The sequence below is a fragment of the Protopterus annectens genome, chromosome 4.part1 (genome assembly GCF_019279795.1).
Source record: "Protopterus annectens isolate FY-2018-M chromosome 4.part1, PAN1.0, whole genome shotgun sequence".
In the NCBI taxonomy this organism is placed as follows: domain Eukaryota; kingdom Metazoa; phylum Chordata; order Ceratodontiformes; family Protopteridae; genus Protopterus; species Protopterus annectens.
In genome coordinates this window covers 745,701,828-745,728,693 of record NC_056734.1, presented here as the reverse complement: position 1 = coordinate 745,728,693, position 26,866 = coordinate 745,701,828, and the positions used below count along the sequence as shown (strand labels likewise).

Genomic DNA, 26,866 nt, shown 5'->3' with positions numbered 1-26,866 from the left:
GTATCATCATGTTAGCCAATCTTCCCTTCACTACTAGTTTATTTATATGTATATTTATATATATATATATATATATATATATATATATATATATATATATATATATATATATATATATATATGTGTGTGTGTATACATATATGTAGGTATAATTCAGAATTTCAAAGTCCTATATCAGCGAAACCCATTTTACCAATATGACAATATTGAATCTTCACTTACGCGAAACCTTAAATCAACAAAAACATTCACTGGGAAAGTAACCACTTGACCAGCAGGACAACATACACACAACAAAGGGATTAAAAATCCACCAAAGTGGGAGGCTGTGCCCCACATGCCCCTCCTAACTATATATAACAACTCTAAGATCACACTATAGTGAGGAAAAGGGCAAGTACCTCCAGGATGGCCTAGTGGTTTTTACTGAATGGTTTGTCTGCATGACCATTTACCCTTTGGTATGAAAACTCTCATTTATGAGTTCTTTTTGCAAAGGTATTATTGTACAAGGTCAGATTTGTTGAAAAGACATAGTGGATCCCTCAGCATTGCTATTCCCAATAGTGCTAAGATTTTTTTTCTTTCAGTATTACCATCCCCATCCCACCTCACAGCTGCCCATCGTCTTCCATCGTTGACTCTTCCATATCCATCAGGTCTACTGGGTTTTCCTGCACATGCCAAAACTTAATCTGATTCATGTTCAGAGGCAGTGAAGAAACTGAGGTATCTTGGTGCAGCATCATATTGGTGTTGGGGTATTTTTGCTTACATGCTAATTCCGTTTCCCCTTCCTCACTCCAGTAAAATCCAATCAATAGATGTGAAAGGACACGTGGTGTATTGTCTCACTTTTGCAGCAACTCAACCAATGTTGCCCACCTATTAGACTCCACCAGAGATCTAACCCAAGGATCATCCACGTGCTTGGCTTCCACCCAAGACAGGCATGCTCATTCTTCCTTTGCTGTGCCTCACACGCCTCAGTCACTTATAGAACCTGGGTTGACTGGGCCACAGTTAGGGCTTTATCCATCTACACAATGGCACACCTAATGGTTTTGTTATAAATGCTGCTATGACTACACATTCCATATAAGTAACTAGTGTTCATTTAACACTATTTATGGAAATATATTTTATCTATGCTATATGATTCCAGATGTCTTTATGCCTGACTGTAAGATGCACAGAAATAAACAACTGGGTCCAGGATCATAGGCAGCAAGACATTTTCTTGCAGTACAATTGTTTGGGGGCATATGGGTGTTGCACATTTTCTGTAGACAAAGAGAGGCATGCAATACTATGTCCACACCTTCAATAACCAAATGCACAGGGCAGTATACTGTCCATGGCCAACAAGGTACCTGTAGACAGCAGGCAACAAGGCTGGCATCAGCAGATAGGAAGCCCATTGGGCATGTCAGTAAAATGTAATGTACCATAGACAGTGTCATTGTCAATGGTGTGCATGGATGATTATCCCTTTCACTGTATCTATAGAATATTGCCTAAAACTCATACTGGGTCATACGTGAGACTACACCACCATGCAGGATTACCTCATTGCTGTAACACACGTCTGTATGTTGTAAGTAAGCATGTACTGTACAGCAAGCACAACATACTTTCCCTCCCCTGCCCACATGTACTTGTGTATTGAAGCTGTGGGCATTGTGCTGAATACTTCTCTTTACCCACAGGGAATTTCCAATAATGTTAAGTCTTAGCAGCTGAATGCCACTTCACCCATGTTTCTCCAAACAAACGCACTGCATGGAAATGCCATACTGTCTAGGAACCTGAACCCAATCCAAACTGATCTTTATGAATTTTCTGCTGTCTAAGAATAAAAGGTCTACTGTGGGAAGTCTGCTGAAGTGAACTGATACAAACTGAGGTAAGAACAATGAGAATTTTAGCAGCAATAAATAGTGATGGACAAGAGTGCTTACAGATGTACAGGATCACATGGAGCATTCTCACACCCATGTGTTTAATATTAGAAATCATCTAATACCGAGCCTTATATCTCATGTATCGTAGATCATGCAAGATGGAATGAGATGCCATCTAAAAATGGACACAATCTGCTGGGTAAGCTCAGTAAAATAGTCATCACAAGGTATATAGGGCTGCAGTTTGTTAAAGTGATACAAATAGGAAACAGTTTCCATGTTTATATTAATTATGAAGAAATGGAGTGCTGCACAGTTATTTTTTGGGTGTTATATGCAAGCCACGGATGTTAACTAAAAATGTCATCAAAAATTGTAGGGCAATGGGAAGATTTGCACAGATATAAATGTTTGTTTGATAAAGCATACTGGGATTAATACTGCAAAATCTTTGCAGCCTATAGGCAAAGAAATTATGCCACCTTATATGTAGTATTATCCCACACATTTTTGGCACTCATCGTTTTCATCTTACATATACAGCTCAGTAGATTAATTTTGTTATTTACAAAGGTTGTGTGTATTAATGTATTATAGCCATAATTTTCATTGATTATACAACATCACAAAAGAGCAGTGTTCCACCAATTCTTGTCATACATCACTGGAAAGCTCTTGAAAATACAGTTTACTTGCTGATATATTGGGGTTGTCTTACATGATTACAGAAATATTTCTTTGGATCATAATAATATAGCAATAACCCATGGCTGGGTGTGGGTGATACTGGATTTACCCACAGTTGGCATGGTTTGGTCACAAGGGCGAAGCCTGAGTGACCAAACAAAGCCAGCCATGGGTAAAGCAGCTTTGTCCACACCCAGCAATTGGTTATTTCTGTTATACAATGAAATTATTAAAAAAAATACTTATTTTTCTTAAATAATGTCCTCATATAACAGCGCTGTAGTGTTTTTCTGCTTTGTTTCTATATCCTGGAGCTTTCTTGATATGCTTCTCATGCATATGGGATTTACATTCCCATGTTTACACAGTACATCAGTGCTTTGAAAAGGAAACATCAGAGAAAGGAAGATCTCTTTTTTTTTTCATAAAGTATGAAATTGGGACATTTGAGTGGTACAAGAGAGACAGGACAGAGAAAATAAAGGAAAATCAGGTATGTTTCTTTAGTTTTGCATAACATACCTGATTTTCTTTGTATTTTCTCTGTTCTATCTCTCTTGTACTTCTGAACTGTCTGCATTTCAAACATTATAAACATGTTAGAAGGACTGTGTTTCAGTGGTGTTACAGTTCAAGCTATGTAAAATAATCAAACTTCTAAACTTTTATCTGTTTATTGGCAAAGCTTAGTGGTCTGTCATAAAGGTTTTACTTTGTTAGGTTCCAAGGGAGCCCGCAGGAATTTTTGCAGGGGGGTGCAAACCCGGAGCACCACCCCCAACTCCTCCCCTTCAAGGCACCGCCCAGAACCCCACCCCCTTCAGCCCTCCCAACGCGCACACACGCAGCCATTCCAGTATCTCATTACCTGGCTATTTCTCCCCAGTTGCCATAAACACTATTCAAAACTCTGTGTGCATACTGTTTTATGCATTACTTCTGCAATGATTACAGATACTTGGTTTTAATTTTCAACTTTTATTTCAAATTTTAGGGCCTCAGGGCCAATAGCCTAGTAACCTCCTATTTTATAGCACAAACACTGACAGACATTTGCTAAACTTAAACAAAGCAATAGTCTTACAATGAAAACAGACTTAGCATTAAAACTTCTCTACCTTTGAAACTCACATGCACGGAAACAGCATTGAAACCCACATTCAAATAAAATGCATCTGGCCAGTGGCAGGTTAAGGTTACCTTTGGACTGTTTTCAAATCATAGGCCCCTTGCACACATTTCAGAACCATACATAACTGCTTTGATTCACCTTCCTGATTGTATTAATTATAATATACAATAACTGAATTATATCCCTTGTTAATATTGCACCACTTAGAGTGTTTTATAGTTTTGAACATTTTTCCATTAAGCAATGAAACAAAACATATGAACCAATAATGACAAATTGCCCAATTCAGAACATTTCAACCATAAAAGACCACTTAAACGTCTATCATTACAATCTACCAATATCAGTCAATATGCATAATCTCTGCAGAAGTAAAAGTCATCTGAATAATTTCACATTAAAGAGATCTGAAACTAATGGAGAGGTTGTTGCTAGAAAACAGCTTTATATTTCAGTGTTTCATCTACAAATTCAGTGCCTACTGCCCTTAAACAATAAATTGCCTATGTTACATTTAAAAAAAATGCTAAGCTTGTATATTGCAATAGAAATAAGTGGCAAGCGGAAACACAGGTTCATAGTTACTAGGCATCTCATCCAAAGGAGGACTGCAGCACTCCACCCCTTAAAATACACATGTGGTGGGAGTAGAACCTACAGCCCTCTACATTAAGATGCAAGTATGCTACCTACTGTGCTAATAAGACTGTTTTGAACTTCTACACCACAACAGTGATACCATTTGCTAAACAAAATGGTTGCACATTTTAAGCAGACTTAGCATAAGCAGTAGTAAACTTCTCTTCCCTTGAAGCTCACAATTCCTTGAAAATAAATTCTACCTGCTGACTTTAAATATGGCATTTCACTCTCTCTCAAACACACACACATACCTCAACCTCTGTGAAAATCTGTATGGTTGAGAGGTATGACACACACATACATACCCCGACCTCCTTAGAAAGTGGATAGAACAAAATTGTTGCATTAGTATGCATTTTCTGAGGATATGAAGTCTAAAACTCAACTTCAGTCTTCAATGATTTGCCAGAAAAAAGACAATTTTATGAGAAACAATCTGAAAATATGAGGCAAAAATCTGGATAATTGTGAGGTATAAACCCCCCATACACCCCTCCCCTCCCTCTTACACACACACACACACACACACACACACACCTTTTAAACACACACACACACACACACACACACACACACCATAGGCGCCAGAAGCTGTTAAAGGCTGGGGGGGCGGAGGGAGACAGGGGCACTTAGTGAACTAAAAAGGGTAATTTTTTATAACTATTTGCTACCACAGCATAGGTTCACTTGGAGGACATTTTAAGCTTTGCCAATTCCCTTTTGGTGCTTGAATTAACGATTTCTGATTGGTCTTAGCTATCCCCATGGCTGATAATTGTATATTAGCCCTAGTGAGAACAACTGTGATCATACCATAGATAATTTGAGGGGGCCATGTAAGGGATGCAGCATTTAGGAACTGCCTCTGTCCATTAGTGGCATGAGGGGAAACCCTGGAGTACATTTTCTATTACCCATCCTTAGATCCAAGTTGCATTTGAATATGGATGGATGAGCTTTGCTTTATTTTTATGGATAGTCTGTTCCAGCAGTGGTAGTCTGTGATATAGATCCATCTCTCCACAACATTCAGTTTAGATATCTGGACTGAGTATTTCTGATGCCATTTGACTTGCTGATGTTCACTAGGTCCATCTGTATTATGTCAGAGGATGCTTTGTATGCCAGACATGTCACCTCTAAGCACTCTGTAGGATACTGAGTATAATAATAAATCTTTGAGGTAGTCCATGCAAGACCTATTGTTTAGGACTTGTATCCTTTTAGTAAGGTATCTCTGAAGATATTCCAATTGTTGCATGGGGCTGGACAGATACATGCCAAAGTGAGCATTATACAAAATGATTGACATAATGAGAGCTATCTAAAGGGGGACAACAACATCTCTAGATCTAGTCACAATCAATTTGTTTATAAGCTGTGCAATATAGAAAGGCTTTATGATGTTGGGCACATGTTGGTCAAAAGTTAGGTCACTGTACACACAAGTTCCCAAATGCCAAACAATTGGATCAGTTCTCAGAGAGCATTTTCATGATTTTGACACCAGTTATTATTTGGTTAAGTCATTTGGGGATTCAATAACTTCTAGCTTGCAGGCATCTCAAACTTAGCTGGCCAAAGCTCTTTGGTATTTCCTTTTATTTTTGAGATGTATATGCCAAACAGAAAGTCTCAGCACCAAACCCGGGGGGACTCCATTGGTGACTGGTCTCTTCCCCTGTTTTGATCTCCTGCATCCTGTGAGCCAAGCTGGCAATGCAGCTGGCGATGTAAGTGTTTGCCTCTACATTATTCATCTTTTGTACTACACCTGAGTAGGGGATTGTATCAAAAGGCTTGGCCAGGTCAAGGTAATATGGTGTAAACTTTTACCTTCATCCATTGCTTTGATAACAAGTCTCATGTCCCAACACCTTTGCGCAACGGTTCTTGGAATTCATAAATTCCAATGCCCTGGATCAACTAATCCATAGTCCCACCAGGGGCTCCAATATCCTAGACCTGGTCATTACCAACATGGGAAATCAATGCTCCATACCTATGGTCACCCCCTCGTTAGTCAGGTCTGACCATAAGAGGAACCTTGACGATTGGATGGGAGAAAGGAAATTCACCCCAGGGATCACGTCAGTCGCCCTGCTAGACAGGGGTCCAGGAAAGTAAATAATGTGGGAAGAAATAGCCAGGGAATTGTTATGGCTAGGCTTGTATAGGCCCTAGGGCTGATAGCCTAGTACCAACCTATGAACCTAAGAGTAAAGCTTAACATTTTCTCATGATTTTGAGCCTTTCACACTTTCCTCTGGGCTGTTTTCAAACATATTTTAGGGCCATGCATACATGTATGCATTCCTTGATTCACCTTCTTGATTGTATTAAATTATATTCCTTGTATAATACAGCACACATTAGACTTGTTAGAGTGCATTTTAAATTTATTGTTTAAACATTTTTCCAGTAGGCAATGAAACAAACATGCATTAACCAATAATGACAAAACTGCCCTATTCAGAACATTTCCATGATAACAGTCTACTTCCACACACAACTGCATTTTAAATTTATTGTTTGAACATTTTTCCAGTAGGCAATGAAGCAAAATGCATGCACCAGTAATGACAAAACTGCCCTAGTCAGAACATTTTCATGATAACAGTCTACTTCCACACACAATATATAAATACAGAATCACAGTAGTGTAAGCCATAGGCATGTTGGCTACAGTAACCTTTGTGAGATACTCTGCAGGTGTGGGTATGTCTGTCTAACAGTGTACAGCTTACTGTGAAAAAAATCAGTACTTAAAATGGCAAGAGCTCTGTATCATATACAGCAAAGCAGCAGTCAATCCCCTGCACACTGACATATAAAATAAGCTCTTACTAATCAAAAATATTTCAGTAAATTCTCAGCTCCTACCTGCATTATGCATGCAATGAAAATTTTGCCAGTCTGGAAAAAGGTGGGGTCTACAACCTTGAATCTTGGGGTACTATAAGTAATTATAGCCTGCTTTAAAAGGAGCAGTCAAAAATGTTTCACTTTTTTATTCAAGAAATTTGGGCAAAGCCAAAAACAATGGACAGAGTCCCAAAAAGGAACAAATTTTAAACATTCTTTTTTATTTGTAAACCAGGTAAGCCTACTGAAAAAGGTAAGGAAAAATACCTGCCCCAAAAAAAATTAAATGAGCAGCTGCAACTGTCCCAATACACCTTGCATTGGTGTGCTGTGTTTTCATAAGTGGTGTGCATGTTAAAAGAAAAAGCACTTGTTTAAAGGGGAAAAAAGGTTAAAAAAAAAACAGTTTGTGGAGCAAACAGCAGTAGGTATCCAGCTTCTTTAACCGGGCAGCATATGGCATCTGTTTGAGCCCTTTGATCCTCTTATGAGGTACTTTTGGGGTCTTTCCAGTTGCTGCAGGTGTCTGGTAAGGTACATCCCAAAAGGGGCATTGTACTCAATTATGGGCCTGATGAATGCAGAATAATAATAGAAATGATACCATTCATTCCACTTGGCAGCATTTTTCTTTCATGTACCAAACATAGAATGAATAGTGAGTTTTGTAGGAAGTTGAAAAGACATGATTAACCTCAAGTCTTTTCATGAGACTGCATTTAAGTTATTGTATTTTTACACAACCTCACATTCTTTCAACATCTCAGTAAGCCTCAAAAGAGCATCACAGAAAAGAATGACTTGTGTATTTGTTACTCATTCCACTATAGAACACTGGTGGCACTGAAACACATGCAGGGTCTTATATTATTTTAAATCCAACAGCGGCTATAAAAATACAACTTTGAGAAGCACTCAAATACTTAAAATGCAGCTTTGTTTAGTTTACCTAAATACCAGAAGGCTATGTAGTGGAATAACTACTCAAGGGAAGGAAATCTAATTTTAAATCCTCAGACTCTAGCACTAATAGAAACATGATTCAAGTAATACTCTATGGACTTGAAAGGTGCAAGGAAGAATAAAAGTAAAACCAGCTTAAGATTCACCAGCTCCTTTATCTGATTTATTTTTATACTCTGCATATAAATGACAGGGAACTCCCATTTATGCCAAAAGTATATTTTGATCCCAGTGCATAGACATTAAGAAAGTATATCTGTGTACCTTATATCTTTTGAAACATCACACATGAGCCCACACAGGATGCCATTTACTCATGTCTACCATTCTGTAGTTTGAAGAACATGCTGATTGTGATATTGTCAGACTCAATAATTTTAGTACTCCTTGGGAACCAATAGAGTTACATGTTTTGACCAAGCATTTGGTTACTTTCAAGTCATTCAGACCCAGGCTGAGTCTGGAAGTTTAACAGGCACTGGTACATGACAGAAATTAATTAAATGCCCTATCCATTCTCCTCTCACAGACACAGACCTTAACTAGAAAAATAATTATTTACCACCATATATGATTTAGAAGCATGCTCGCTCTCAAATGGGCATGAACCCACAAGAGTATGTACATGTGCACACACACAAGCTCACACTACTCTAATTCACTGCTTACAAGAATTAAAAAACACTTTTAGACACCAGCTCATAGAAGTTATTGAGTGTAAGCTCTAGTCTATTAAATGGTACTTCCTAAAGTGTCTTCCTTCTGTAGATCTATCAGTCAAAATATTCAACTGAACTGTTAAGATTGTTGACTAACCAAATCCTTCAAATAGACATAAAAACAAAGGACAAAATACATTTCTGAACAACATTGGCTCTGTTGTAAGGTAATAAAAATAGGTCTGCAGTTTGAAAGTTTGCAAAAGTAAGGGCTGTGAAAACCCAAAAGATGACCAAACATGGTGAGTGGCAGAATAAAACTCAACTATACAGACAAAAGAACTAGCACTAAATGACCAGACTCCCCAAAAGACCCATACAAAAGATTTGAATAAAACTCAACTATACAGACAAAAGAACTAGCACTAAATGACCAGACTCCCCAAAAGACCCATACAAAAGATTTATATAACTATTGTCAAGATCTCATTAGACCTGCTACACAAAATTGCAATATAAAATGATTAAACAGTCCCTTCAACTCCTCTAAATCTGGAGTATAATAAAAGACATGACAACAAAAAAACATACAGTGCATGCAAACCCCCTTCTTTGTGAAAACCCACAATAATATTGTCAGTATATTCTTACCTGTATGTATCTTTTCAAATGTCTACCAACACATAACTTACAATTGCTGTCTAAGAACCTGTATGGCACATTGGCACCCCCTCTTTTTAGGTAACTAAGGTAGTAAACAAATATAAACCTCACTCTTTCTAGTATGTATGTACACACACACACACACACACGTCAGCTTACTCACTCTGAAAAGCGTCCAGATTCCACAGCACACCTGTTTCCACTCCACTCCATCTTCAGTAAGTCCTCGCAAAAGAAAAACCTGTCAGACCATCAGCAGAAACTGCTTCTAAAACCATCCGTTTCAGTTCCCGCTCGCGCCATGCGATGATGTCAGCATACGTTTCCGCCCATAGTCCACGCTGGAGTCTGGAATTCAAATTCCCGATATAGAAACAGGTTGCAAACACCTGTTGCGTCTGTGCGATGGGACAGGATGCAAAGGGCGCTCTTAAGGAGGAACGCCGGGCGCTCTTAAGGAGGAACGCCTGCCCTTTAAAAAAAAAAAAATTTTTTTATGAAAATAAAACTAATCCCAACTAGCCGATTCCAGGGGGGTGCAAGTGCACCCCCTTGCACCTGCCTGTGGGCGCCCTTGTTAGGTTCATATGGATTGCTACTATTTCAATATATCCTGGATGATTTGCATTAAAACAATATTTACTTATTTTACATTTGTTCACTGGGAAAGTCTGACTGGACAAGCTGTCCTTTTTCAGCAGAGGCCCAGGCAGAAAAGCTCCATAATTAAATACATGATTAAATACAGAGATAATAAACACAAATAGAATACACAATATACAGACTGAATAAACAATATGATCACTGTGGTACATATGAGGTAACAGAATTGAGCATAGTGTGTTAGATACAATGATAAACAGAATTCACAATATGCAAACAGAATAAACAATAGGATCACAGTGATAACATTTGAGGTAATAGAGTTGAGCATAGTGTACAATATTTACAAAATCATGATTTTAACAGCATATGAAATACGTTGTGGGAGTTTCTGGCAGCATATGAGTGCATAAACTCAAGCTATTTCTCAGACAATAAAGAGTAGAGAGGAGAAGGAGACAGAGACTTTTATGAGTTTTAGAATAGTGGTTGAACTGCTAAGGTGGCTAGAAATTCATAGAGCATGGCTTTATAAGAGAGCCAACTAATCCTTAATCAGGATTGGTACAGGGCATATCCATGAGCTGGTTAAATGGGACTTTAGGCTCTTTTTGAAGCATGAGGTGCAGCTGATTGTTTTAATTTCAGAGGGTAGAGAATTCCAGATTTTGGATATATAATTCAAGTAGAGGAACTCTCCAGTAGTATCATTAGCTTTTGATATCATCAGCTATGATTTATTGGTGGAGTGCAATTAATGAGGAGTTGTATATGATAGTAAGAGGTTACCAAGGGCAAGTTTTTTTCTGGATGTTTAAGGGCCATGGTCAGTTAATAGAATGCTAAGAGGTTGGGCAGTTCTAATAAGGAGAGCTAACTAAAAGCTAGGCAATGATTTGATCTATAAGATGAGTCTGTAGCAAATGTAGCTATTTTATTGTAGCAGGTCTCAAGCTTACTTCAATCTGTTTTTTTTTTTTTTAGATTGGTGAGAATTGGAGAGGCATAGAGGAGAGTAGAAACAAGATGAGTTCTGGCAATTGTGGCTTTTGTGTTGTGTTAGAAACTGTTTATTTCTGTAAAGGGAACTCATTTTTTATTGACTTTCTTTATTGTTAGAGCTATGTCAATATCGAATTTCAAGTTGCTATCAATAGTCACACCTATAAGTTTAGTTTGGCTTAGTGGAGAAGTAATTGTATTATTTGTAGAGGAGATATTGAAAGAGGGGGTAATGGTAATGTCAGTGGTTCTTGTGGGGTAAAAAAGCATAAGATTAGTCTTACTGGGGTTAGGAATAAGCTGTGTATTGGTTAGCCATGATTCTATTGCTAAGAAGGACTGCTGTGTTAGGTGCTGAAGTTACTGTAAGGTTGGTGCAGTGCAAAGTAAAGTGGAATCATCAGCATACTGGACAAGGGACACATGCAGGGTGGAGGAGTATAGTTATTAATAAACAGTGTAAAGAGAAGAGGACCAAGGATAGAATCTTGGGGGACTCCTAGAGTGACAGGCAGTAGAGGGGAGAGGGTTTGTTGCCATTTTACAGCTTGTTGGCATCCAGATAGATAATCTTGGCACCAGGCAAGTGAAAAATGGATGAGTTTGAGCTCAGAAAGACTGTTTAGAAGTTTGTTGCAAGAGACAAAAGCCTTGGATGGATCGAGAAGGATAGAGGAGACTAGGTTACCATTATTTCTGAGTTGATTGATGATGTTAGTGAATGACATCAGAGGAGTAGTAGTGCTGTGTTTATGTCTAAATGTATGCTGAGTGTGGGATAGAAAGTTATTAGTAGATAGCTTAGTAGCTGAGAGAAGATACAATGCTCTAGGATTTTAGATAATGGTGACAGTATTGCTATAGGACAGTAGTTGGACAGGTTTGTAAAATTTCCACCTTTATGAAGTCAGATAATGTGTGATATTTTCCAGATGGTTGGTATGTTATGCTTGGAGATGGATCGATTAATGAGGATAGGATAGGAGATGGCTTCAGCTGAGCTTTTAAGGTAATCTGTAGGTAGGAGGTCAGCTGCAAGGGTTGTTGGTTTAAGATTTTTTAGACATTTTTTATGGTACAAGTAGGGGAAGGTTGGAAGGAGAAGGTATTGCTGTCTGACTTGTGTGAGGTGGTAGAGGAGTTGACTTGCTATTTTCTAGGGCTAGGATGGATTCTGTAAAGTATTAGTGGTTGATGGGAAAGGTCTATTAGCTAGCCCTGGTTGCAGGATTTTTTTTTTATTGCTGACTAGAACTTTTTTGGTTGTTTCCTATATTTTTTTGGATAAGATTATAATAATTACCTTTGTCTGATTTGTCTTTTGGTTTTGTTTCTTAGTTTGAAGTATGCCTGTTTACTTTGCATTGTTTTACCGTGTTTCCCAAGCTTTGTCTCTAGTTTTTAACAGTGATCTTGTCTCCTTGGTAAGCCATGGTGCAAAATTGTATTTTATTCTAATTGTTCAAGGGAGGGACTACTTTGTCTAACATACTGAGGAAAGTAGTGTTAAAATAAACAATGGCTTCTTGCAGAGATGTTTGAATGGTGACCAATTACAATGTTTACATGTCTAAATGAATTCTTTAGAGCTAAAGTTTGTTTTGTTGTGAATCTGATTGTAGATGTTCATTTTCAAAGGGTTTACATGGTGTTTAAAGTGATTGCTGAAGGTGTCTGGTAGACAGCCTGTCTGAAGAGAGATGTTGGGTCTGCTGGTTAGGATCCAGTGCAAGATGGACTGCTTTTTTTACTTAGGGACTATCCTTGTGGGGAATTAATCAGTTGATTGAAACCATTAAGGTTTATGAGATTTGTTGGGCTCCGGGAGTCACAGGTGTTCCAGTTGAGGTTGAAATCACCCATGATGATTCTTTCTTTTGAGAGGGTTTTTGATGACCATTGTAGAATGTGTTTGGCTATGGAGAGATTCTTACTAGGAGGGATATAGGCACCAATTAAAATTGTGTTTTTTGGAGTTTATTGTAATTTTAGTGAGCATTATTTCAGCATTATTGGAGTCTGGAGTGTTTAGATTTATAGGTTCTAGAGGGAGGGTATTTTTAAATAAAAAATATGATACTGCCACCTCTTTTGCTTTTTCTGTCTAACCTTAGAATATAGCAACATGGTGGTATAATTTTATTATTGCTAATATTGGGTTTTATACATGTTTCTGTTAATAGGGCAATGTCTGGAGAATAGAGAGAAATACTGGCATGTAATTCTTGTACTTTGTTAAGGATACTTCTAACGTTGATATTTAGTAGTAGTAGATCAATATATTTTCTGGAGAGGTTGAGTCAGAGTGTTGGGTAGGTGAAAATGTGATTTCTATTGATTTTAGGGCCAGGATTTGGATGAATATCTCCACTAAGAATGGGTTAAGATGCTATGTGTGTGATTAGGTTTAAAAAGTTGGCTATATGCTTATTATACGTTAGGGATATGTATGCGAGAGATTGTTGTGAGAAGATAGTGCATGAGGCTTGGTCAATGTATGTGATGTTATAGATAGATGGGGATATTAAGAATGTTTTAAGTGTTCTTTGTTCTGAGGGTGTGTAGGGGATAGTATACGTAGGGGTTGGAGTGATTGGATAGTAATGGTATGAAGTTAAATAGCCTGTTATTGTAAGAAAAATGAATAGTGTTGAGCATGTGGCTAGCATGCTGTTTTTTAACAGCATTGTTCTTTAACTTTAGTTCTAGTAATGAAAGAGTGTGTAGATAAACTGTGGAGATTTAAGGGATTTGAGTTATGATTAGTGACCAAGGTTTAGCTTAATGTATGTTGGGATTTAAATGGGTATTTAAATGACTTTTATTTGGGTTAGGTTTGTGTTGTTGAGGTAGGTCTAGGGTTCTTATTGTTGGAATAATATTACATGTAGAATGAGTAGTTGAGGTCATTATAGGCTTTGGGTAACTGATTTGTCAGTGTCTAAGGTACTTGCAGATATTTTAAGAATTATATTTGGTGAAACAGTGCTAGGTTAATTAAGTTCTGGTGTGTGGCTGGAGATTTTGGGTAGTGGGTATGGTTAGCTTGAAGATAATTGTAGTTGTAGTGGGAGTGGGTGGGAAATGGGGTAGGGTAGGGGAGTGGAGTGAGTCCATGCATAGCAAGTGTGAACAAAACAGGAAGAACAAGCCCTGATAAATGCACAAAAACTATCTCCCAGTCTGGCCCTCAATGGTAAGTATGCTACCTCCCCTGAATGTTGCAAAGGCAGCTAGTATTGGGTTAATATGTACAGCTTGTCATTATCTACAGTCAGCACTGTTGACCAAGGGTTTTAACCAAATTTTGGTGTAGCCAATGTTTAGAAAACGATGTGCATTATAGTACTTGACTAGCACATGGACTACACACCAGTCAGTTCTTTTTCTTAATAATAATTTGTTCTTTTTCTTTTTTCTTTGTTGTGTTTATAGCCAGAGTTGCTGGTGAATGACGGGGTATATAGGTGTCATGGGGTAGGATCAAGAACAAAGTATACTACTGGGGTGAATATAAGATACTGGAATAGGATTACAAGAGTTAGAAGAAGGGATTTAAACTGTTTTCTAGGGTCCTTGTCAGTGAGTTCACCATTAACTGTATACTGGTATACGTTTACACTTGGATACAGGCCCTGTAATTTACATTAGTTAGCTTTGGGTAATTCTTCCCATTAGCGGCAGTTGGCTTGAAGGGTCAGTTAGATACAGGATGATTCTCAGCTGATTTGTAATTTTTTACTGGAGAAGCTAGAGGCAAAAAGAAAAAGTGTGGTTAGGATATTTGTTGGAAAGAGCAGCGATAGTACTGGTGGGAGAGTATATCAGGAAGGAAAAAATACAGTGCAGCTGTAATCAGTACAGGTTAGTAATTGATGAACTGTTGTAAATATTCACTCTAATTGTTTCTGTAGTTAAAAACAGTAGTTAATCTGGTTGGAGATCATATCTACTAAATCTCTTATTTAATAAACTTCCCTAGGAAACAATCTTCAGGCCTAAGTACATAATAGCATATCATGAGAAAAACAGATCACAATTGTATTACTGTTAGTCACTTAACTATGTCTTCCCAGTAAAAGAACATGAGCAGGGGACAGTTAGCCTAGCATCAACATATACTACTTAATTAATGTTACCATATAGAGAATAACCCAGACCATGGCAGATACAATGCTAAATATGTCGGCCTTTTGTTCTGGATCCCAGTTTATGAAATGATAAAACAGCGATACAACTCTAACACTCATAGAGCATAACCATATTAAGGCCAGTTTAAACATTGGCATAAGACATAACAACAAATGTACGTTTTTGATACTAGCTAGATATTTTAGTCAAACCTCCATTTTCCTTATGTCAAGGAAAGTTGAATATCAGTTGCATATTTTATATATGGGGAATAATTATTTACCCTGGATATTAATGCATTTTTTGCCTGATAAGTTTATTATTTCATTGAAATACCAGTTTAGACTAAATTAGTGTAGCTTTAAAGATTTGTGTCAGTCCATACAAGAAATACATTCTTGGCAAATGTCAGTGAAAGACTTTTATGGTTGAAGATGATGATGGCCTGCTCTACATTATAAAAAATATTGAATAATGGAGCATTTGTTTAATTTCCATGTTCTTCTTCATTAAGTATGCCTTGATATTTAGAGAAATTTGATAAGGCATTGCTTTAATTACCTATAAAAGAAAACTTAATAAGTACTAGAAAGCCAAATGTTGATATATTTTCCATTTATTGGTGATATAAGTATTGTTTAGTGAGCAAGAGTGTAAAACAGTGTATGTGCTTCCACAGGTAGTACACTCACTTTTCATGGTGGAAGATCAAAACAGATTGAGTTTGATTCTCATAAAAGGTACTGCGTTTATTTTCCATTACCGGCACTCTAGTGCAGCATAAAGACAATGCTGCATTCCTCTGTTTGCCACCCTTTACCCAAAATGTTAATCCAAGGTACCATGTGCCTGAGCTTAGTTGAATCTAAAAGATTCCATGGAACTTATTGAAAAGAATAGGCATGCTTTATCAAAGACATTGCACAACATTTACATTTTCTCACAAAATAGTTTCATTCAATTTATAGCCACATTTCTTTTTCCAAAATCAAAGCCTGATTTATGTTGCAGTCATTTTCTGATTCTATTTGTTGTATATAGTTCATTCCACATATGCCATGCACATGAAAAAAATACTTTTGCTCATTTCATCAACTTTTTTCACTATTCCACCCCTCTTGTTCTCCATACAAGACCATATCCAACTTAATTTATTCTATCCTTGCTTGACTTCAAATTCCCTTTGTAGCACTCCATACCCTTTGTGCCCAACCACATAATAACAAAAATGTTCAACAACGTCTTCTTCTCAGTTAGCATCACTCTTTGTTTACTGATGCTGTTTATAATTCTTTTAAAGACAGTTTGTTTAGCATAGCTAAGCCAACACATGCTCATGCCAGTAAAGTAGCTGCTAGGACTTCGATACAATACCCCACTCGGGTATCATTGAAAAACTCATCAGCTTAAATGTTAACCCATACATCACAAGATGGGTTGCAAACTGGCTGAGTGACAGAACCCACAGGGTCAGAGTTGCTGGCGCCATGTCAGACTCAAAGCCTGTCACAAGTGGTGTCCCACAGGGCTCAGTCCTGGGCCCACTCTTAGGTTCATAGGTTCATAGGTTCATACTAGGCTATCTGCCCGAGGGCATTTACAAGCCTAGCCCATCGTTTTGTGGCTTACGCCACCCCTTTAGTATGGGGAACTATACCCATTATTTTGCTGTGCCTCTGTCGAGCAGTGACACTGAGGTAATCCTTGGGGTATATCTGCGATCTCCCATCCATTGGTCAAGATTTCTCTTGAACAAGGCCAGCGAGGTGCTCTGCCTCACATATACCGGGATTTTGTTCCACAGCATAGGGAGTCTTTGGGTGATGAATCTATCCCTCCAGCACGCCCTATTAATAGCCGTGTCGAGGTTTAAGTCTCCCGCCCTTGTGGCTCTGATGGATCTAGATTTTTGGAGGTGAAGCATATTCATCAAATCTGGGTTTGACATGGCCTTGTATGTTAGGCAAAGGTCACCTCTGAGCAAGCGGTGGCGACTGAGTAGAGCTGGAGTTCTTTCAGTCGGGCAGCATAGGACAGATTTTTGAGACCCTTTATCCTTTTGGTGAGGAACTTTTGTGGCCTCTCCAGCTGCTGCAAGTGTCGGGTCAGATACATTCCGAATGGGGCATTGTACTCAATCATTGGTCTGATGAGTGATGAGTAAAGGGAGACTATGACCTCTCTTGATCTAGATGAGAATCCCTTCATGATAAGGTGGGCAATGTAGAAGGTCTTCCTAACTACTTTAGCTACATGGGTGTCGAATGACAGACTACTATCAACCTGGGTCCCCAGGTCCCTGATAACTTCTTCTGTGCTCAGTGGATTGCCACCTATTTGGTAGCTAGGGGTAACCTTGTTTTTCCCGAAGGGTATGACTATGCATTTTTTGGCATTTAACTTTAGGCCGTGGCTCTGGCAACAGTTATCCGTTTCTGTGAGACCCTTCTGAAGGATATCTGTGTCAGATGTGTTTTCTACTATGGCCCAGTTTGCAGTCATCTGCAAACTTTGTCAGCCATAACCCTCCTGTGTTTGCTTGTACTTCGGAAAAGTAGATGCCAAACAAGAGTGGGCCCAGGACTGAGCCCTGTGGGACACCACTTGTGACAGGCTTTGAGTCTGACATGGCGCCAGCAACTCTGACCCTGTGGGTTCTGTCACTCAGCCAGTTTGCAACCCATCTTGTGATGTATGGGTTAACATTTAAGCTGATGAGTTTTTCAATGATACCCGAGTGGGGTATTGTATCAAAGGCCTTTGCCAGATCGAGGTAGGCTGTATGGACTGCCTTTCCCTCATCAATGGCTTTGGTGACTGTTTCGAAAAAGTCAACCAAGTTTAAAAGGCATGATCTGCCTTTGACAAAGCCAAACTGGGTTGGATCCAAAGTCTGCAAATTCCCTATGTCTTTATTTATGAGGTCCATTATGATCCTCTCCATGGCTTTGCAGATAAGGCTTGTCAAGCTAATGGGCCGGTATTTTCCAGGGTCGGTGGAGGCACCGCCTGTGTGAAGTGAGACCACAGTTGCAGTGCGCCACTCCCTGGGTACGTATCCAGAGGTAAGACTTTGATTAAACAGCTGTCCTAGCTGTGGGTTTAATTCCTCATTGAGTTCGTGGAGCACACAGCCGGGGACACCATCAGGTCCCATGGATGCTGTGTTTTTTGCTTTGGAGAGAGCAGTTCTCACTTGGGCGTTGGAGATGTTTGGGGGGCTGCAATCGTTTGGTATAGATATCTCTCCTTTTGGGGGGGGGAGAAGTTTGCACTGAACCTGTCAGCCAGCATGTTGGCAATGTCTGTAGGATAAGTAATCTTCACATCATTCTGAACTAGTTCTGAGCATATCTGGGAGTTTCCTCCCAGGTTTCTAACATAGCTAAAGAAGGCCTTATGATTGTCTTTTGAGTCTTTAGCTATTTTTCTCTCAAAATTTGCTTTGGATGATTTTATGAGAGCTCTTAGTTTTTTACTTATAGTGATCAAGGGTGTCTTACCTTTTAAGGATTTTGCTCTATCTTGTAGTAGCTTCCTCCTTTTGTTGTAGAGTTTGTTTATGGCTGGGGTCCACCAGACTGGACGCTTGCCATTGGTACAAAGAGTCTTTGTTTTGCTTGGGATTGCCTTATCTATGCAGTCCTGCAGGTGCTGGTTGAAAGCATTTGTAAGTGATTCAGCGGCTTGAGTACTGTTTTCCGCCGGCTCGGGGGCCTTAAAGGAGACCACACTAGTCTTTAGAAGTGTGAAGTCGGCTTTTGAGAAGTTCTTTACTGTGGTCTTTTTTATTTCAGGTGGGGTGGGATGAGGACCTCCAGCGAGATTAGTTTGTGATCTGATCTCACCAGTGAGGGGTATACTTCCGGTGTTGAACATTGTGCTCCCATGTTCGTGATGATGAGATCAAGTATGTTATCTCCTCTTGTGGGGATGGTGACTAGTTGTTCCATGGCATTTGAGTTTATGAATTCCAGGAACTTTTGGGCTAGGGTATTTGGGCTTGAGTAGTGTTCCCAGTCTATATTAGGGTAATTGAAGTCACCTAGTATGATGGTGTTTGGTGATACATTTATCCCCTCTAGTGTTTTCAGGAAGGCCATGTGAGGTTCCTGAGTTTGTGAGGGTGGCCTGTAACATGCTACAATTTGCAGAGCAGTCTTGCCTATGGTTAATTGCACCTGGATGGTCTCCGATGCATCGTGCGTTGTCACCAGTCTTGAGGTGTGGGTGTCCTTGATGAATATGGATACCCCCCTCCTTTCTTGGTATTGTCCGGATTTTGGGGCCGGAACGCATGATATCTACTATCTACTTTTCCGAAGTACAAGCAAACACAGGAGGGTTATGGCTGACAAAGTTTGCAGATGACTGCAAACTGGGCGCATAGTAGAAAACACATCTGACACAGATATCCTTTAGAAGGGTCTCACAGAAACGGATAACTGGTGCCAGAGCCATGGCCTAAAGTTAAATGCCAAAAAATGCATAGTCATACCCTTCGGGAAAAACAAGGTTACCCCTAGCTACCAAATAGGTGGCAATCCACTGAGCACAGAAGAAGTTATCAGGGACCTGGGGACCCAGGTTGATAGTAGTCTGTCATTCGACACCCATGTAGCTAAAGTAGTTAGGAAGACCTTCTACATTGCCCACCTTATCATGAAGGGATTCTCATCTAGATCAAGGGAGGTCATAGTCTCCCTTTACTCATCACTCATCAGACCAATGATTGAGTACAATGCCCCATTCGGAATGTATCTGACCTGACACTTGCAGCAGCTGAGAGGCCACAAAAGTTCCTCACCAAAAGGATAAAGGGTCTCAAAAATCTGTCCTATGCTGCCCGACTGAAAGAACTCCAGCTCTATTCAGTCACTTACCGCTTGCTCAGAGGTGACCTTTGCCTAACATACAAGGCCATGTCAAACCCAGATTTGATGAATATGCTTCACCTCAAAAAATCTAGATCCATCAGAGCCACAAGGGCGGGAGACTTAAACCTCGACACGGCTATTAATAGGACGTGCTGGAGGGATAGATTCATCACCCAAAGACTCCCTATGCTGTGGAACAAAATCCCGGTATATGCGAGGCAGAGCACCTTGCTGGCCTTGTTCAAGAGAAATCTTGACCAATGGATGGGAGAAAGCAGATATACCCCAGGGATTACCTCAGTGTCACTGCTCGACAGAGGCACAGCAAAATAATGGGTATAGTTCCCCATACTAAAGGGGTGGCGTAAGCCACAAAACGACGGGCTAGGCTTGTAAATGCCCTTGGGCAGATAGCCTAGTATGAACCTATGAACCTATAATTCCATAGAAAAATGTTTCCATTTCCAAATGTAATGCAACCTTTTCTTTCTTCTTTGCTGCTTCTTTTGTCTTTTCTTTTACTTATGGCCATTGTTCCATCTAATAATATGTTTCCAACACATGCTCATGCCAGTGTGCCATTTGTTCTGGAAAGTTTCCACATCTGCTTTTCACAATCAATATTTTGTAATGCTTACCTACATGTTCTTTAACAACCAAATCTTTCCTTTTCTATTTTCCTATTATTTTCCAGAGTTTTTCATATTTCTTCCACAAAAGATTTCCTATCACACTATATTTCCAGACTTTTACCTTCCTTAATACCCAGTGAATATTCAACAAAATCAGATAGAATATTTCATCAATTAACCTTAAACCTAATTTCTTTATCTTGTTATACAATATCCACCTTTTTATCAGGTTCAGTCCTAGCAGCTACTTTACTCCAAAACAAGTTTGCAGTTAATGCCAGAGAATAAAGCTCTGGCTTGTTAATGAGTTGATTCATATGCAAAGGGTACAGTGTATAAATCCTAATTTCATTTACCTGTTGCAACCTTGAGCAAGTCAATTAACCAGACAGTGCATTGGGACAATTTGGAATTTTGCGCCAAGCTCCTTAATGGTCTCCTAGACTGCCTGCCTAGTAACTATCTTTAAACTTGTACACGGTTTTCAGAAACTCTTTCTCTCTTGTGGTATGAAACATAAATATTCCCCACATTCCCCTAAAAGCTAATAATATAACTGACTAAATTAAATACACTTTTTTAAAAAAAGAAAAGTTGAAAATCCTCAGTACCTTTATTGCTTATGTTATTCCTCTAAACCTCATCCTTTCTTGTTTTTAACTTCTTTACCTTCAAAGTCTACCACACCATGTCATTGTGTCCAAAATAAATTTTCCAGTGACTGTTCATAGTTTTCTATATTTAATATGAATAGCACCCTGAATCTCCCATGAAAAGTATCAGTAGGCCAAGTGGGACTAATTTAGTCAATAAAAGCATACAAAAATACACAGTCTATCAACAGCTAGTTTAAAGCACGTAAGGAAAATATCTGAGTGTATTTTATCTATGGGTATAACGAAGGACAGTACTGGGGCATTTGTGAAAGCTCTTGACACCACACATACTGTGAAACATCATATCTTTAGGAATTGGGTGTAGAATGATAGTTGTTCCAAGGACCAAGTATGATGCAGCCCCAGATAAAATTTGCAGACCAATGCTATTGAGTGTAAAAGAATAACTAGAGCTGGAATGAGTTGGGGATTATTCAGTTTTCCTTTCTGCAAAGTGATGGATATTTCAGCCAGTCATGGTGGGAAAAAAAATATAAGAAAAATGCATAGAGAAGAAGTGTGCATTGTGTTTTTTTACAAACAGTGATAGTACAAATGGATAGGCATACTGGAAGGAAATGGGTTTTAACCCATTAAAATATTCATAACAAGAGATGTGTCATGATCATAGTACCGAAATGACCCCATGCTGTGGGGAATGTTGTGAAAGAAGATAAGATAGGGAGATGACTGCTATTTTTTTATGTCTAAAGGGAACAGCTAAATATTGTGATGCATACATGGACCAAATGCTGGTAACCTCCTTGTTATTTATGGACTTTTATTAACAATGGCAAAGGAACACTACAACTTGGACATCTTAGGTGACAGTAGGAGATTTTACTGTTATGAATGTTAGACGTTAGATCACAAGCCTGAGCCAGATTTTGTTAGAATGGGAAAAACAACAAAGATTAGGGGGATGTTTGAAGTAGGAGACATAGTTTATATAAAGAATACACATTTTCTAGTCAAGATAACTGTCTTGAGAGTACAGTGGACAAGTTCTTGTAAAGAGGATTTCATATTTTAGTTGCAAGAAATTCATTTGTCTGATCATGTATGCGTTAAGTTTAATGCTGAGAAGATTAAAAGGTTAATGCACAAAAAAGTTGAGATTAATGAAATAGAAGCTGTGACTACAGCTTAGAGAAGAAAAGAAGGAAGGAAGTCTTGAAGCTATAGAAGCATTGAGGGCAAATCTGCAGAAAGTTGTGCAGAGGGATATGCCTGGCAGGATTCAAGTATGTTCAATTAAAAAAAGTTTAATGGATCAGGAAGGGTTTTGAAATGTTAAGAGATAAAACTGAACTGTTACAACTTTCTCAAGATAAAGAATTAAGTCAGTGGAAGAGAGTATATTAGATAAAGTTGTAAAGGTCCAAGAGCTGGTGCAATGAACTAGAAACCACGGTAGAAGGGGTTAGGACACAGAGCTGGTATGGGATGGGAAGACTAAAAAAATATCATATAAGTTTCTAGAGAGACACTTTCAAGTCTAGGCAAAGTAAAGATGGGGCAGGACAGAAATTAGAGGTGGTGAATACAGAGGCAATGTTTTAGGGATTGCAATTGGCAATGGGGAATTTATGGAAGGGAAAGGCTCTAAGCAAAATTAGCATAAATGAAGAAGTTTACAAAACTGGTGAGAAAATTATTTTCCCCTGCACTTTAATGAAGTAGATAAGGAAACAGGAAAGCCAGATATTTACCAAAATCCTTTACTATGTTTGGTAGGACAGAATGGAACCTTGGAACTCTGACGCTGTTTCCCTAAATAATGCAACAAAAAAACTGTAAGCTGGGGTTTTGGCACAGAGTTTAAAAAGATTCACAAGGTTAGTAGAAAAAGAAAAGACAGTGTTTATGAAGGTCCTTAAAAGTAGTTGTTGGATGTTATGAGGATTTATTGAGAAAGTAAAAATGACAAGAAAAATCTAGCCAAGCTAGAGTTTTCACTGTGCGATACCTTAAACCTCCTGTAATAGTGGTCAAAATGTATTTTCTTAATGGTGCATGGAAACTTATGAGAGCCTTTGTTGTATCTCTTTAAGCTGGCTAAACGTGACATAATCTGCAGTGCTTCTCCATTTCTGCAGTCATCACTGACCTTAATTATGGTGACCAATCAGACCGACAGAACACACAGAAAATCTACTTCTTACCTAAAGTTGTGCAAAAGAAATATCTTACTACTGCAGAGTTTGTAAAAAACAGTTGCACAATAATCTCTCAATCAGGAGAGACAGAAAAAAACCTCTTACCTTATGTAATTGCAGCAGAGCTGTAATATGGAACCTTATACTGAACAATTGCATGAATAGAAGATGCTATGACAGATCTAATTTATATTATATATAACAAATTAGTTTACAAGAAGTAAATCTCCATGAATGCAGTCATTACCTTATCAGGGAGTGACAGTTCAAAAACAATACAGCTATAGACATACAAGAGGTTTAACTTTCCCTGCACTATACTGACATGTGACTTGGTGGTCTTTATCTGGGTGTACCGATGATGAATCTTGCATAGGAGTTGTGAGAGCTTGTCTCCACAATAATCATAGTGCATGCAACACAGCAACTTTATGCATCATTTCATAATAACTGTAAAAATGAGCTGAAGCAGGAAAGTGAAGTCAGACTCAATTGAACAGATGGGCTGTTATTAGCTGTTATAAGTCCTCAGATGTTGAGGTAAAACTCCAACTTACCCAAGCTGCCAACTGATAATAAAAGAACTCTTACCTTATGTAATGAAAGTAAAGATGTAATATGTTAATCAGTATCACTGCCTATTGTATTTTTGTATGCTATTCAGCTGACAACCATGTCACTAAGCAATTACTATGAAGCACATTTAAGGTGCACAAAGGGAAACATATAAAACAAAAATGCAAAATTTGGTATTAGCAATAGTTGTAGTCTCATTTTATAAGTTTACTTCTAACTGTTTAGCCTCTTTGTTTACAGGGGAACATAGTAAATTGCAAATTATTTTAAATTAGATGTATCTTACTTACTCATATCTTCTTTTCTTTAGCAGATTCTGCTGCTTGCATGAAGTGCCCAGACGACCAGTGGTCTAATGCCTTCCAAAACAGATGTATCCATCGAATTGCTGAATTTCTTTCTTATGATGATCCATTGGGAATAACGTTATCAGCTGTATCCATTTTCTGCTCTTTAGTTACTGCTTCTGTACTGTATGTATTCATTAAATATCGAGGGACTCCAATAGTCAAAGCTAACAATCGGGCACTCAGTTACTTCCTGCTAATTTCTATTATGCTGTCCTTCTTATGTGCTTTAATATTCATTGGTAATCCAGTGACAGTAACCTGTATGCTTCGACAAGTGTTTTTTGGCACTGTTTTTTCTTTTTGTATTACTTGTGTACTCGCAAAGACTGTCACTGTGGTCATTGCCTTCAATGCTACAAAGCCAGGTAGTAAGATGAGGAAATGGATTGGACCAAAAATCCCAATCTACATAATAATTTTGTCTTCATTAATTCAAGTTTTGTTGACTATAGTGTGGCTAGTTACCTCACCACCTTTTAAAGAATATAACATGAAGTCAACAAAAGATAAGATAATAATTGAATGCAATGAGGGTTCTATAGTCATGTTTTATTGCATGTTGGGGTATTTAGGTATTTTAGCAAAAGTCAGCTTTGTTGTTGCATTTCTAGCAAGAAAATTACCTGACAACTTCAATGAAACAAAGCATATTACATTCAGCATAGTGGCTTTTGCATGTGTTTGGATATCCTTTGTACCAGCATACCTCAGTGCGAAGGGAAGATACGTGGTTGCTTTGGAGATATTTGCAATTTTGTCTTCTGCTGCAGGACTGCTTTGCTGTATATTTGCCCCAAAGTGTTATGTTATTATGTTGAGACCCGAGATGAATACAAAGGAATATTTAATGAGGAAGTTATAATTAAGCACTAAAATGCAGTTAATAAAGTTCATGAAAAATAAACGTTTAACATATCTGATGACAAGGTTTGCTAGCAGGAAATTTTGTGTTACCATAATATAGAAATGACTTAATATTCTGCAGTGAAAATGAAATAAAAGCACTATTGAAATATATACCTTGTTAAGTACCAGAACATTTCTTTCCTAACTCTAGTGTCCCTTTTTTATATGCTCATTTCTTCTCCTTAGTGTACTAAACCTTGCATTCTATACATCTATTCTACCTTTCTCACTTCACACTTTTCTTCATCTCCTCCTTTTTTAATCCCTATTTCACTTATTTTTTACGCTTCTTCCTTTAGCTAAACCTTACTTCACCTTTTCTTTTTCTTCTTTGATCTCTTTCTTTCACTGCTGCTCCCCCTTTATCCTAGAGTCAGTTTTTACTTCTCCTTGGAGTAGCACAAATATTGACTGTAGCTGTATATTGTTTCATACAGTAACAGTATTGACCTTCAACTATTTATTCACAATACTATCCTGCAGCTGAATCATTTTGTTTTGTTAGCCTGCAGTTCTACATATGTCTTTAGTATTATTTATGTTAGTCAGTTTTTCATCTCATATTATATTATATTATTGTTTTGGAGCTTTTTTCCTTGGGCCTCAACTAAAAATTGGCTTTTAGCCCAGTCAGAAACTCCCAGTAAACAAATGCAAAATAAATAAATAAATAAATAAATAAATAAATAAATAAATAAATATCAGGCACATGAAAATTAGTATGAATATGAAATTAAAGGTTAGATTTAACTCAATAAGGCTTGGAAACAAGCAATGACATCACCAGGAGATAGAACAGTTTGATTAAGCATGCCTCAAAATGAAAATGCACTACTTGTAAACTAAATCACTTTGAGACTTTGAAATGCAGGTTCTGCTTGCAAAATTGCATCATGGAGACTTCTCAATTAATTGTCCCTTTTCTAATCCAGAACCCTAAATATTTGAGCTGCGTAATAATGAAGGAAGTGATGGCTGTTTAGTACCCACTGCCATTAAAGGTTAAACCAGTATGCAATACTGACTTGGTATCATCTTATCCTATTTATGTCTAAGCCATAATTCATCAATTATGTATCAAACAAAATGTCATGATCTCATGCTAGACAGGTCTTTATTGAATGCGGTATTGACAGTCTTGGTCTTAGAACCCCATAGCTCTGTTATATCATTGTTAAAGTGAAAGATGTTGGCATGGAAGATGCCATTGCAAGCCTTCTATACCTCACTGCATGTTCCTCAAGCAGATCTCATATATTGTAGATGTTAAGCAGATGATCTAGGATCACAGCACATCTTCTATGAATCCATTCTAATGGCAAACTACTAGGAAGAAGTACATAAAATCTATATAAGTATTTAGGATACACACTTTAAAATCACTGTACCCCAAAGATCCTTCAAAAGGGTTTTTCTAGAGGACATCAGGATCCTCCGAGTAGGCCTTTTTAAAACAAGT

The 26,866-nt window shown here is 38.2% G+C and overlaps 1 protein-coding gene across 1 annotated transcript in view; it reads left to right on the top strand.

Annotated features, from left to right (window-relative positions):
- Positions 1-25,363, top strand: part of LOC122801286 (vomeronasal type-2 receptor 26-like) — an 81,747-nt gene extending 56,384 nt beyond the window's left edge. Inside the window, exon 4 of the mRNA XM_044070834.1 lies at positions 24,465-25,363. Within this exon, the coding sequence (XP_043926769.1) occupies positions 24,465-25,363 (899 nt within the window). The remainder of the gene's footprint in view (positions 1-24,464) is intronic.
- Positions 25,364-26,866: the final 1,503 nt, after the last annotated feature.